This window comes from Diuraphis noxia, unplaced genomic scaffold (assembly GCF_037042655.1).
Source record: "Diuraphis noxia isolate RWA-SAM2 unplaced genomic scaffold, SU_Dnox_SAM2 contig0002, whole genome shotgun sequence".
Taxonomy (NCBI): Eukaryota; Metazoa; Arthropoda; class Insecta; order Hemiptera; family Aphididae; genus Diuraphis; species Diuraphis noxia.
In genome coordinates, this window is record NW_028301712.1 from 71,488,252 (window position 1) to 71,503,437 (window position 15,186).

Consider the following 15,186-nt stretch of genomic DNA (forward strand, 5'->3'; position numbering starts at 1 on the left):
TATCAATAAATATTTAATATTATCCAGCCAATTGAAATTAAAAGAATTTCTAGTGAATTATGAACATATTTTTTTATGTTACCAGGCTTGGATTTAGGTATATGGTAGCTCTTGGGCGGAACATATTGTGATTTGTGGGGGACCTGGAGCCCAAATAAATAAACAAAAAAATATATATTTTGCTTATTAAATAACATTCAATATTTTCAATAGTACTTATACTGGCTATACTATCTATTAATTTAATTTTACTTAATAATAATATTTAAAATTAAATGCCTGCAACTATTCATGTTTTTATTTTTACAAAATCTTCAATTACACTTTCAAAATCAATTTTTCTTAGAACCTCTACAGCTGAACTCATTCTTGTCAGTTGATTGAGATTTTAGGACACCAATTTTTTTTTTTTTTTAAATACGACAAATTGAATTAATTAATAGATAAAATTTTATTTTGAATACAATAATTTCCAATTTCCATTCATTATTTTCTGTAATTATAAAGTAATAACTATCTATGGGGGAGGGGGCCTGGGCTAAAGCCCACCACTAATTTCCGGCCTCATATGTTACAGCATAATATGTTAAGCAACAATATGTTAGTATGTTACATACAACATACTCATAATTGGGCATAGGATTTGAATACCATAAAAAATCTCAAAAATGCACTATAAAACTCCATTTAAATTATTATAGCTTAATCATTGGAAAAAAAAATTAAAAATGTTACTATGGTAATGTATTTAGTTATTAGTATGGTGTAATAAAATTAATAATATATAACGGCAATTATTTGAGTAGAAAGGCTAGTTATAGTTAAATGTTGCCAACAATGCCAACGATAACTTCTCATGCTGTATCATTCATTATTTGTACCGTTGGGAGTTGGTTAAGACTTAAAAGTCTATTGTTAATCGCAAAAATGTTTGTATCATGGTGAAAAATCCACTAAAAACTAAGAAAATGTACTAAAATAATAATTACTTAAAATTAATCAGTATCACCCAAAACACATTAAAATTCCAGCCCTACTCAAAATTAATTAAAAATTAAAATATCTTAAAAACCCAACCAAAGAACACAGATAATGTAATTATGTTTAAGTTTGATGGTAGATTAATTAACTTTATTAGTTAAGTTAACAAGAACAACACAAAATTGAAACTGCCAGATGTATATAATTATATATCACGCAAAAGTAAGACAAAAATAACACAAAAGGATAAAACGTTCTATTAATGAATTTTTTATATCAATAAATATTGTAACTCAAGGTCAAGACTAATGTAACATAAATTTAAAAAATACTCTTGAAATATGGGTTATTCATCATCCATCATCTCTCTAAAGAATTAAATGTATAATGCAATAAAAAAGTGCTTTTATTTCTAATCTAAATTTTATGTACTCTATGTGCCCCCCCCCCCCCCCTGCAGACGATACTATCAATAAATAGAAAATAATGTTATGAACACATTTATTATATTTTTAATAAAGAAAACAATTAGTTTATAAAGAAAGTAGTTTCAATTGATGACATGACAGACAAAAATAGGGATTTCAATTAATATTACACAGTATTTACATATAAATATTAAGTGTTTAACAAAAAGATACATTTATCCATATTTCAAATACTGAATAATATAGATTGTATGTATTCATATTGTTTTATTGCGTATAATAATAATTCGAAATTATGTCTTTAAATTAGGTGTAGGAAAAAATCTAATAATAATAATAATAATAATAATAATAACAATAATAATGCATTATACATATATTCCAACCCATAATAATAAGAACAGAATACCAAAGCCGGTAAATAGAGCAGCAACAAAAGATATGGTCAGTTCTTTTTTCAAATTTCTGGTATACTTTGTACCAGTAACTTCATAGACAAAAAACCATGCCGTGAAAAACACACCAATGCTGAGCAATAATAAAGTCAGGTGTGGATATACTGCTGGGCTAACTGGAGACACATACCGCTTGTACAGTGTCATTGTGCTAAACAAAAATAACAAAATTCAATACAAAATTAGGGTACAAAACATAATAATAATAGACAGTAACATATATTGAGAGATAATATATACCATATATACCATATTATATACCATAATTGTTATAAGAAACGTTTTAAATAAAAATAGTAGTTCAAGTTTAAATATTAGGTCTATGGTATAAGTACAATAAGACAATTAGACAACAACCAAGCAAAACATAATCCTTCATTTTTTCAAAACTGTACAGAATGATTTATAAGACCTATTCAACTGTTACTGAGTCAGGCCAAATTAATTTACATTACTTCATAACTGTATTTACGTGTCATTGAAGTTAGAATATGCTTACTATTGAAAAAATGTAGGTATTATTTTTTTTATTTTATAAACAAAGAAAATAAAATAAAATAAAAGTGAATAAAAATAAACAAGATTTTATTAAAAAAATATACAATTATTCTAAGATATTTATAAAAGTAAACAATCTAAGTATAAAATTAAATACCCTAAACATAATAAAAAAAATTACATAAAAATAATGCATTTTCTATGGATAATGCTTAGTTACAAATGTAAAAACAGTGAAAATATTTGCTACAAATGTTGAAAGATAGTGAAAAGAAAAAAATCTATATATTTTGATTTAAATAAAATATCATTGTATTAATAGAGATTTATCATTTAAGACATCAACCAAAAGTTGTTTGTCATGTAGTACATCATCAATTTCATTTTTATCCCAAAGTAACAATACTTTGGATAATCTGTTTACACTCTGTCCTAGAATCTTGATTACACCTCTTGTTTCTAATAATGAACACATGGTTATGAATTCGCTTAGATCCCTTACTTGAATGTTGCGTTTTTTACAAATAGTTGTAAAGACATTGAATACTTTTCCTATGGTAATAACTTGACTTTTCTTACCAGAAGATAATAACAATAATATTGCGCAAACCACTAATTCTTGTTGTAATGGTAATTTTTCAGAATTTTCATTTTCATTATCGAGTGCACCAGAAGTGGAATACACATTATTCAACACAGCTATCACATCAATTAATTCAATTTTTTTGTCAGCTTTATCATCTGCTAATTCAATAACTCTTCTAGTAACATCCAATGCAAAACGAATATCACCTCGAATAGAAGCTATTTTAGCAGATAAAAGCTGAATCGCATTGGTAGGAAATATTTCCTTAACCCCAGCATTTTCTAATCTATGAGATATAATACTAGCCAACTCTGTTTTCGTATAAGGTGGAAAATTTAGGAGTTCCGGTTGTAAAGAAACCTTAGTCTTTAACATTGGCAACAATCGATCAGTAAGATCCAAAGAGTTTGCAATACCAATGACGACTATATTTGATTGAGGAATGATAGGCCATTCAAATATTTGATACAATATCGATTGATTTTTAGACGACAGTTGATCAATTTCATCGAGTACCATGAGAATAGATTTGTGTTTGCTTTTTAAGTACTGCTCAATGGTCGAAATGCATTCCCTTTGAGTACCAGATCCAATTTTTAAAATTTCAGCGATTTTGGCATACACACGGTTTGCTGATTTAATCATACTACAGTTCACGTACACCAGGGTGAAATTGTCAATGACCAAATCGCTGGCAAACAATGAATGAAGTGACACAGTCTTGCCAGTACCCGGCGGTCCAGATATGTACATAGAAACAGAGCGGTGGTCTTGGACGTGTTTTTTTAAGAACGATTTCAAACACTCAATATGCTTCTCTCTCCCCGGCAGCGAATCCGTGTAACCGCTGTGCAGATTCAACAGCGCCGTGCCAAAACTCGATTTCGCCTGAATGTCCGTCATTTTTATCGGAATCGACCGGAGATTTAAAGTGATTCGATTTTCAAACCAACAGCGCTAAAACGAACTGGAAACGAAGCGCGGAAAAGCTAAGAGGTCAAAACAAAAGAAACGCCGGTCACGAGAACAAAATGCAAAAACCGTAAATCATAGTAAAATGTGATTATAGATAAAAAAAAAACCGATTTACCTCGTCGACGGGCGAATTCCGTTCCGTTTAAATATCTTCAGGAGGGTGAATGAATCGCCTCTATTGTCGTTACTTCTTTAGTCGGCTTTTCCCGATGGCCGATGGTAATCCCCCTACAGTTATATATAAAAATTAAAATAATAATATGACCACGACCACCGTGTAGTGTGTATACGTATCAGCAGATAAAAGTTGGCAACGAAAATCGTCCGGCGTCCATGCGTTGTTGTACATATATGAACGTAGCACCAAGTTTCCGGTTTTTTCTATGTTTTAGTAAACAAAATAAACTTAATAAACCGATAAGCGAAGACCGAACCACCGAACCAAAGTCCAAAACCGCGTACGGCGTACACGCGTCGCTATTCGGTTCACGGTTGTCGGGTTGTCATCGAACTATTGACATTTGACGAACATAATAATGTGTCGATATGACAATTAATAATTATTATTGACATATATTATTATAAAAGAATTATATAGAGTAGATAAAATTTCAATGGTATTTGATTATTTGACTTGAATTTCATTGACATTTCGGTATTTCATCTGTTTTGTGATAGTAATAGATATTATATATTATTGTACCACACAAAACATGCAAATCCAATAATAACAATGGTGAATATTAAATAATACAATAATTACAATATTATTATTATTATAGGTCATTATCATAGAAGCATGATGGAGTTGTCGGCGGTTGTTGTAACAGTGGAAGGAGTCTGGGGATAAAAAAAAGATATGTAATTAGTGATTATAGTGGCTGGTGCAGTGGTGCGGTTTATATCGCATTCGAAGACTTCGAGTGTAGCACATTGTGTGTGTGAGTGTGTGTGTGTGGGTCCCGTGATATCATTTATATCAGCGTCGACGGACGACGAGTGAGTGGTCGACGACCCTATCCTGTATAATTCCTGTGCGTCTGCGTTGTTGAATTTTTAGGACGGTTTATTTATTTATTTTTTTTTTGCGTGATCGTTCAGTCGTTGTCACTCCGTCACCTCACGTACGGCTGCCTACCATGGCCTACATAGCAAAATGCTGCTGACATCTCAGATTCGTCGACGTCTAACACGGCACGATACTGCAGCGTAAGATGTACGTACTCAATCTCGATTTTGTTGACGAATGATTGTTTCTTCTGTAATGACCGTGCAACATCTTTTTTCCGCGTCTAGCAGAAAACGCAACGATACACCATAGTCGTGGCAGACATTGCGCGACGGCCATGAGAAACATTTGTCGGTGTGATGAATGAGGACGAGATAGCCGATAAAGTATACGAGGAGAGAGAGAGAATTGTCGATCTTTACAGGAAAGGACCCACAGATGGAACGATCATAGATCCTGTCGATGATCCCGCTATCAACGACTATTTCAAACTTGACAAATTTGGATTCATAGTGAGGCATGTATCTTCTGCCTTTTAACCTATACAATATTACCATAGGTAATGTTTGGTACTAATTATTTACAATTTATTTCTCAGCGATGAGTCCAAGTTAAAAAAAGAAGATCCTCAAGAGATAAAACTCGAAGTAACCAGAGAACAAAAATGGCTGAAAATGATCAACAATTGGGATGGTGTGTCCAGAGACAAACTGAAAAGACGCATTTACAAAGGCATTCCAAATTCATTACGAGGAAAAGTGTGGGCCAAGCTATTGGGTGTTGATCAACTCACAGATGATCAGAAGAATAAATACAAAGTAACTACATATTATTTAGTATAAAATATTTAGATATGGATAGTTATCATTGTTTTCAATAATCTATTTTGCATTATAAAAAATTATTTAGATAGACTAAATTATTAGTTATTTTTAATTTAATAATATTTAAGTTTAAAGTTACTTAATCTTAAATAAATATTATGACTGCAGAATTACTAATCATTTGTTTTACTTAGTATATGTGTGAATTGGCATGGGAGCATTCACCGGATGTGAGGCAAATTGATTTAGATGTGAATCGAACATATCGAGAACATATCAACTTTCGAAAACGATACAATTTCAAGCAACAAGAGTTATTTAATATATTGTCTGCATATAGTATCTATAATTTGGATATTGGTTATACCCAGGGAATGTCACAAATTGCAGCATTACTGTTGATGTATTTAAGTGAAGAAGAAGCTTTCTGGGCATTATCTACTCTTATTTCCGATAGCAAGTATTATATGCACGGTGAGTTAAATATATAAATAAACAGTAGACTTATCATAAATTAAAATCTATAAATTAATTTATTTATCTCCTTACTAAACAAATAAACATTATGCTAATTTTTGTTATGATCAGTGGTCAAAATATGGAGTGGATACGGTGGAATGGCATCCCACCACTTATTTTGTTCTAAAACACAAATTCCCCTAATAATTATATGCAAATAAGATTATCGATTTATATTGGTGTTTTTTATAAAAATTGTATTTTTTTACTTTGATTTTTAAATATTACTAGAATAGAATTTTGTTTTTTTGATATGAATTAAATATTTTTAACTCATTTAAATTGAATCATTTGATGTCTAAATCTAATAATCTAAACATCAAATCTTATATTTACATGTTTCAAATTGATGAAGTTTTTTAGTTGTGCTTTGTGCAAAAATAATTTTATTGATTTTCATATTACATTTTGGGAAGATTTTATATAATATAATATTTATTTTGTAAAAAAATATCAATATAAAAATGCGTAGTGAGTATGTTTAATAATTTGTTTTTGAGTTATTACTCTTTTATGTTTTATTACATTATATTGATTTGATTTACTGCTCAACTAAAAGTACAGTTAAATCCCATAGCTTAATTTTGTATCAATAAACAATAGCTATACTTATTAGCTATTAATACAAAACCTTTATATATAAAAGTTACAATATTTAATTATTTATTTGATAGTACTGTTTTGCAATATAATAATAATGTCATTACTCATTAATCAATAATTTGAAAATTATTAATATGTCATTACAGGCCATAGTCTATAGTAATGTCTAAAAAAGTTTAGTTATTTTTTTTTCATATCTAATATATAATGCATATTATGTTACATATTGGTAAACTCTATGTAGATCAATTATGTATATATGCAAATATGTTTTACTAAAACTATAATTATTTATGTATAAAAATTTAAATGCATTGACAATTAAGACACCAAACTCAAAAACAAAAACGTATATTAATATGTATATAAAATTGTATTATAAATAAGGTATAGGGCTCAACTCATCTCTACCTCCAATCTCCCCTGTGTGTAAGCTATATTAATATAAAAAAATTATAAAAAGTTGAGCATCTCTCAACTTAGTTTGAGCCACTTCTACCACTGGTTATGATATATCAGAATTGTTTTTTTTTTTTTACCATAATCTTATAGTTATTAAAAGTCGATTGCTAGTATGAATAATTTAGATCAGTGGTTCTCATACTGTAATTTTCATACCACTAATGGTACACATTAGACAGTGTGATGGTAGTACAGAAATAATATTTTCACTAATGTTTGTAATGGATCTAATAGTATTTGAGGGTTTGTGTAAATAAGTACTAAATATACTGATAAATCTATCTTTATACTCTATGAGTCTGTCTAGTAAGAAAACCCACTGATTCTGCGCATCCCGAATCAGCAACCTGTTATGAGACCGGTTATGGACTACAGCAGTATTGCGAGAGGATGCGTGGAAGAACCGATTTTTGTCGGGGTGTGGTGAGTTCTAACGGTGGACAGAGTATAAATTATTATTTGTATACATAATTACTGTTCAACATATATTTAAATGTTAAATAGTTCTAATTTTAGTCGTTAGTGATTTATGAAAAATCCATAATACACATGAGTGGTATGCCAAAATAAATTTTGAGAACCTCTGATGATTATATGAACAATTTTATAAAAATCTTAAATAACAATTGTATTGAACATTTTAGGTTTTTTCATTCCTGGTTTTCCTAAGTTAATACGGTTTCAAGATCATCATGATAAAATAATGAATAAGTTATTACCAAAATTAAAAAAACATTTGGATAAAAATGGAGTTGAAACTGGATTATATACTTTAAAGTGGTTTTTCCAATGTTTTTTAGACAGAGTATGTAAATTAATTGATTTATCTATTTTAGTAATTTTATGGTTTAATATAAAGTATTAAAATTTTAAAATAATTATAATTTGTTTCAATATTAAGATACCATTCAAATTGACTTTAAGAGTGTGGGATATATTTTTACTAGAAGGCGACAAAATATTATCAGCTATGGCCTATTGCTTATTAAAATTACACCGCCACCAGCTATATGCTTTAGGAATGGATGATATACTTAATTTTTTGCAGGTGAGTTACAAAAATTGTAACATTTTTATTCCAAATATTGTATTGCATGAAATATGTTTTAAAATAAGTCTATGCTTGTATTATTTTTAGTACAAAGTTTAACAATTTATCTTGATTTACTATTTACATATTTAATGTTTAAATTCATTTTTAATCAATTATATTAAAATTGTCTTTGATTGGTTGATAATTTGTCAACAATAAATAAAATAAATATTTACAGAACAATTATTCATTGTTAAGTTATTTGATACTATTTACAAGAAATTTGTTTTATCTTTTATAATGGCCATATAGGTATTATAAATATGTATACTAGGTATAACAGAGTAACCTGACAATTAAAATAATATTTATTCTGTTAAAATTTCACATAGTATAAAATAGTTTTAAAAAAAAAAAAATTTAAGTAACTTAAATACCTAATTTTTAATAAACTGCTTATATTAGTTGACTAGTTAATTTTTTACAAAATTTTTGGATTAAAATAATTTGAAATGTAATAACTTTTTTTTAAATATTTATTTTCGGAATTTTCAGAGAAGTAAATCTTAAACTATTTATTATGTACATAATATTTATAATGGTTTTCATATGATTAACTAGTATTAATTCTTCATTTGTCTGGTCTTTCTGTGTGAAACCGGCAAGTGCAGCAAAAATCAAAACAGCTTGTATTTCACCGCATTGGATGCACCGCACTTAGGCGGAATAGCATGGTCAGAATAGAATTAGTTCGCACTCGCCGGATTCACATAGGACAGGATGTAAAACTATAACTTCTGTATTCTTTTAATTATAAACATATTTAAAGGCCATTTGTCAATGATAGGTAAAACTGGAACAAAATTATTTACATACAGCAGATCAAACAATTGAAAAACTTCAAGAATGTCTTGTTGAACTGAAAAAATACAAACTTGACAGTGCTGGTCAGCCATCTCCAAACGAAAGGTTGAAAAGAGAGCTTGGAATATTTAATCCTGATGATATCCCAGTTAGAAAGGTAAAACTTTTAATGAATCGTTATTTTTCAATAAAATACGAATTTAAAAAAAGTATAGTAAAATATGATAATAATTTGAAAAAATGTTATTTCAGCCTCAAATCAATGGAGTGGAAAAAAAAAGAAAACCTATCAACTCTGATCAACTTCATAGTTCACCAGAACAGGATTCACAACGCCAAGGTGAGTGGACTAGATTGTGAACACTTGCCTGATGATATATAATTAAACTTATGGTGTCTATAGAAACTAGTCTTCCATTTAATGTTAAAGCACATATCATAAAGTTATTTGCATTTAGATTTAAGATACCTTATTAGAAAAAAATCGCTTTCATTTTTTTTAGTTAAACATTTTATTTAATACAGCATCAACATGTCGTGGTAGTTATTAATTTGTAGACATTTTAAACATATTTTTTATAGTTATTATTTTTAAATTATACCTATTGCATTTTGTAAAATAACCTTAATATTTTTGTTCATTTTAGTTAAAAATTATTTATTATACATTTTATTTAAATAAATACTGTAAACAGATGTGTTGTTAGCTTTGTTAAATGTGTATTAAACTGTTAAATTATAGCTCGCATATCTATTTATCTGAATATTGTTGGAATTAGTATTGTTTCTTTGAAAGATATGGCTATTGAAAAACAATAATTATCAATAGTCCTAAGTTGTTTATATTATGCATATCAATTATTAACTCCAAAATTTAATGCAATTAATTTTAAATTACAAACAAAAGATTATTATTTCTATTAATTGTTTATTTTTGAGTTCAAATTTACAACAAAACTTTTTTTCATAACTATTCTTTAGGCTTATTTATTTATTGTAAATTTATGTACAAAATATTTATTTTTTATCTGTTTTATAAATAAAAAAGTATTTTTTAATTATTTGTTTTGTTTTAAATGTAATTAATATTTATCGATACCCTGAAGTTAGCCAATTTATTTAAAATATTGGGCATTTAGTATTTTGATGTCATTATGATTTAAATTGCTTCAATGCAAACAAAGCGTTAATACATATTGTTTCATTGGAAGATATTTTACAACACATTTGTAAAAAAATTAATTTGTAAGAAAATCATATTATTATTACTTATTATTTTGTAATAGCACTTTTTCTTTTTTTAATTAGTAGATGTGTTTGGCAGATTTAATCTGTGAAAAATGTCTGTTGCATGTTAAATTTGTATGTAAAAATTGGTTTGTTTATTTTGATATTCTCTTCATTATACCTATTCAAGGTGAGTAAGACAAAATTAAAATTATGTTTTACATATCTTACTAATTTTGTAAATTGTTTAAATTCTTAGTAATGACCAAAAGAAAGTCAACCCCTATTAACAAATTAAAATTAAATTCTAAATGACTTGAATTGTAATATAATCTATGTTTTAAATACATTGCAATGAATACATATACTTATATTTATAAATAATAAATGTTTTCAGGTTCAATTATTACAAATGGTAAAAACAGTTTGGACGATGTTAGCTCAATTGTTGGAGACAGTTCTAGACGCTCATTGGTGGACACTAGTGTCACTTCTGCAGCCACGACAACAGTGTCTCCACAAAGTATACAAAATGATGATGCTGGATCAGATGTTACATGTGTGAGTCCTCAGCCTGACGTGCTTCGCATATATGTGCCATACGATACTCCAACAAAGAAATCTCCTACTTCTATTTCTAACAAAATTACAACAATCCAGGTGATGGATGATATGGCCACTCCTACTGTAGAAACAGATGGTATGTTTAATGCGGTGTCCACTAAAAACTAATCTTTTGTTGTATAAGTGACATCTACATTGGCTGTGATTGAATATATAGATGGTGACTACTCTATGATCATAAGCAGTACTACTTTACATTTATGTTAGTTATACCTCTTGTATTGATGTATGCCGTATATAATGTTTTACTTGGCAATATGCTCAGATGTACCCTAAATCCAGCATTTGAAATAACATGCAATAATTATATAATTTATATCCGAACAATAGTCATTAATTTAAATTATATATTAATAAAATGGTGCAAAAACTATGTAAGCAACTATTAACACCTATGTTAATTTAAATCATTTTACAATATAATATATAAAAAAGTCCACAATTCCTTATGTATTGCACGACTTCATTACTTCAATAATCTATACTTCTTTTATTTTCTATCGAACAAATCTTAAAATACCTTTTGTCTAATGTTAAATGTGATAGAAGTTTCTTAATATAATCATGAATATAGTAGTTGATTGATATAATTTATTTACCTTGCATAATATTTAAATTTTCAAGTTGAATGAAAATTATAAGTAACATTAATTTGACTATTTTGACTATCTATAAATGTTTTTTATGTTTTTATTGTAAAATAACCAATGTATAAATATTAATACCATTTATTTATACAGTTATTTTTAATTATGTGAATTAGATCTCTTACTTAAATTGCAATTATATTCATATATACTATTATACTTGTACGTGATTTATAATATAATTAGTTAATAAACTATTGTAGTTTATGCAGTTGTACACAACGTATAACATATTTTTATTTATATTATAAAAGAATACAATTGAGAAAATTGTACCTCAAATTTTTATATGTAATATGTTATAGCACATTTTGCCTTCTTTTCAGAATAAATTTGATTAAATAATTGATAAAATTGATAAACAAAATCATTAATACAATTCATAATGTTAATAATTAAAATATGCATTATAACAATATAAATATCACGTGCCTAATATAATTATAGTTTCTTGTTAAAAGTATATATTTTGCTATTTTACCATCAGTATTAAAGTTTAAAAAATAAGTATCAAAGTAATAAGAATGTTAACTAATTTGTTTATGTTTTAGTTGAATGATTTGATAATCATTTTGGTTAGTTATAAAAATTAATTTTATTGTTTATTTATATGTTGTTTGTTAGAAAAAAAATTTTTCTGACATCATATTAATTTAACTGAATGCTCTCTTTCAATATAAGACTATTCATTCCAAACTTTTTTTTATTTTGCGCAAATAAATAAAATTTATGTATTAAATGGGTTAAGAATGTATCAGTTGACTATACAATTACAAAATGTATTAAATAGAATTAATAATTTTAAGGAACAATTTATTTTATGAAAAAAAAGTGAAATGTATTTTGACATGGAAATATAATTGTTTTAACAAACTCCTTTAAATTTTCTTATAAATTAATATATTATATATTTTTAATAATTCCATATGGTAATTACTACTTCTACATTATTATTAAGTTCTATTTTATGTCATTAGATGTTAAATTTGTGTTCAAAAGACATAATATAGGTGTTACAACTTATCACACTTAGAATTGTTAAAACTTGTTTTGTAATTGTAACATTATATATAGATTGTGGATTTTGAATTAAAATCTTCTTGTTATAAATGGAAAGTTGCAACTTGAACAAATGGTTATGTTTATAATTTATTTATAATAAACAAACTGAACAATTAATGACAATGAAAACATTTCATTATTTTCATTGTATAAAAAATATTCTTCTATATAAACCAAGTACGAGACTGTGGACATTAAAAAGCAAGGACAATAGTTTCTTGAACGTTCAATCTGTATAATTTATTTATTAATAAACAATATGTTTGTAAACATTTTAGTTATTAACTTATTGTAATCGATAAACATTGTACTGTAGCTATTTAATAATATTAAAATTGGTCAACGACAATATCATTGTATTTTTAATGTAATTACTAATTACTAATACATTATATATATATACCTGAATTCATGTTTAAATCTGTTTATATTATTTTATCAAACTGCAAGACTACTTCTATTATTATTAATAGCTAAGAGGGATTAGATATACTTTATAATGATATTAAGTACCTACCACATCAGTCTTTTTTATTATTTATGATAAATTTAGTATTTTGTGTTTGTCCGTTATCAAAATTTGTAAGTGTAATAAAATATCTATATTGACGTAATATATTTTGTTGGTTTATATGTAAGCAATGTAGTATTTAAGGGGTAGGTATAAAATACATAGATTATATATATTATCTATGGTAAAATAGTCAATTTAATGACAATTTCATATTTTCCTTCAAACAAGATAAAAAAAAAAAACTACTTAAATATATTTAGTAAAAAAAGCGAACACCTCCTCAAAAAAGATACATTAAAGTAAATATTTTGCTAAAGACCCTTCATCTCTTATGTATATAAAAAAAAATAGGTACATTGTATTGACCATTGTTTTGAATAATAATGAGGAAATGAAAAATAGTAATCAAATATTAAGACAATAATATTGTTTAAAAATGCGTTAATTTTTTTATTGAATATTATTTATGTGTACTAGGGCTGGGCCGATATATAAACCGATATCGATTATCGGCCGATATTGGCAATATCGGTTTTATCGGTATCGGTTTTTTTTTAAAACCGATATTTGATCCGATATGGAAAAAAAACAATTTATCATACATAGATTAAATATTTGATTGTATTAAAAATTAAACACTTTAATTGTTACAAAAAGACTTAAACAAGGAATGTTTAATAACTGAAAAAGGAAAATTATTATTTTTTAATTATTATGTGATTTGTTTTTGATTATAATTTTTATTTGTTTTATTAAAAAGTTAAAATTATACTTATAGACTATAGTTAAAACTTATAAATGTATAACTTAAATTAATAAGTTATAATTTATTATCAACTAACAAGAAAGAAAAGTGTTCATTTTAAATTTGTAACTTTATTGTTATTTAATATTTAATATTTGTTATTTATGTACAACTGTGTTAACTCTATTTGTATTAAATATTAATTATATAATATAATTTAATAATTAATTATTATTTAATATTTAATATTTAGTAACTATTTAATTTAATCATTATATAATATATTAATACATAATAATATTGATTATTACAGTATTACTAGTTATACTACTTAGTGCTTATAGGTAAGTATTATCGGGTATTTTATAATATTGGTTCATGCTTTTGGATTGAAATTCAAAGTTTTGAATACATCGGTTATCGGATTTAAATCTGCATAACATATCGGTTTATCGGTTATCGGTTAAAAGTGATATCGACCCATCCCTAATGTGTACCAATAAGGCAATAACCTATGTATTACATATTTATTTTAATGTTATAAAAAAAAAAAAATGTTAACAATTATTTCTGAAGAAAAAAAAAGGTAACGCTTACCAATATTAACGAAGATTGATGCCTTAACATGTTTACCGTCATGTTCCCACAGGTGGCAATGTTCAAAATTTTAAACTAGGAAAAAAAAGTCAAATTACAATAATTTAATATACCTATAACAATTAACATTAAAGTATTAAATTAGGTATTATTTAAAAATTGTTTACACATTATTGGTCAAATATATAAAAAATAATTATAATTAAATATACAGAAAAATAAAATTTAAAGTATTATTCAAAATTGTTAAACATTGGTCATATTGTATACAATATACATACATATTTATATTTAAAATTATTAATAGACGGGTTAATTAATTTAAAATTTGTAACACAGTTGATCATACTGTATTGTCCTTATTCATATATAAAAATAAAATTGTTCATAATATATTATATATTGAATAAAAATAATATGATATTTTGTGGATATCATCTTGAAATCAATCGATTTATGTCTTACACCCTAGATATGTATAAGTATAAACTATAATGTATATACTTTGTACAGGGTGACTCTTTTTTAAATGT

At 26.4% G+C, this 15,186-nt stretch overlaps 3 protein-coding genes across 6 annotated transcripts; 1 reads left to right on the plus strand and 2 right to left on the minus strand.

The window, feature by feature from the left end:
• Positions 1-1,770: 1,770 nt before the first annotated feature.
• On the minus strand, positions 1,771-4,356 carry kud (oligosaccharyltransferase subunit 5 kud). The gene is made up of 3 exons (XM_015508511.2): positions 4,214-4,356; positions 4,039-4,151; positions 1,771-2,015 (listed from the first exon to the last, which is right to left on the minus strand). Exon 3 carries the CDS (start codon positions 2,009-2,011, stop codon positions 1,778-1,780), a length of 234 nt encoding a protein of 77 aa, XP_015363997.1. The 5' UTR covers positions 2,012-2,015; positions 4,039-4,151; positions 4,214-4,356; the 3' UTR covers positions 1,771-1,777.
• Cdc6 (Cell division cycle 6) lies at positions 2,429-4,032 on the minus strand. Its single transcript, XM_015508509.2, has one exon. It carries the CDS (start codon positions 3,849-3,851, stop codon positions 2,670-2,672), a length of 1,182 nt encoding a protein of 393 aa, XP_015363995.1. The 5' UTR covers positions 3,852-4,032; the 3' UTR covers positions 2,429-2,669.
• Positions 4,357-4,398: 42 nt separating the features above from the next.
• Positions 4,399-13,217, plus strand: LOC107161899 (USP6 N-terminal-like protein). Of its 4 annotated transcripts, none has more exons than XM_089221757.1 (11): positions 4,399-4,540; positions 4,706-4,957; positions 5,025-5,139; positions 5,220-5,449; positions 5,531-5,750; positions 5,951-6,230; positions 7,985-8,145; positions 8,242-8,388; positions 9,221-9,394; positions 9,490-9,577; positions 10,862-13,217. In XM_089221757.1, exons 4-11 carry the CDS (start codon positions 5,292-5,294, stop codon positions 11,194-11,196), a joined length of 1,563 nt encoding a protein of 520 aa, XP_089077883.1. In that variant the 5' UTR covers positions 4,399-4,540; positions 4,706-4,957; positions 5,025-5,139; positions 5,220-5,291; the 3' UTR covers positions 11,197-13,217. The 4 variants fall into 4 exon arrangements, with proteins under 4 accessions (XP_089077883.1, XP_089077882.1, XP_015363994.2 ...); XM_089221756.1 differs by having other exon boundaries at positions 5,223-5,449; XM_015508508.2 differs by having other exon boundaries at positions 4,706-5,139.
• The last annotated feature ends 1,969 nt before the right edge of the window (positions 13,218-15,186 follow it).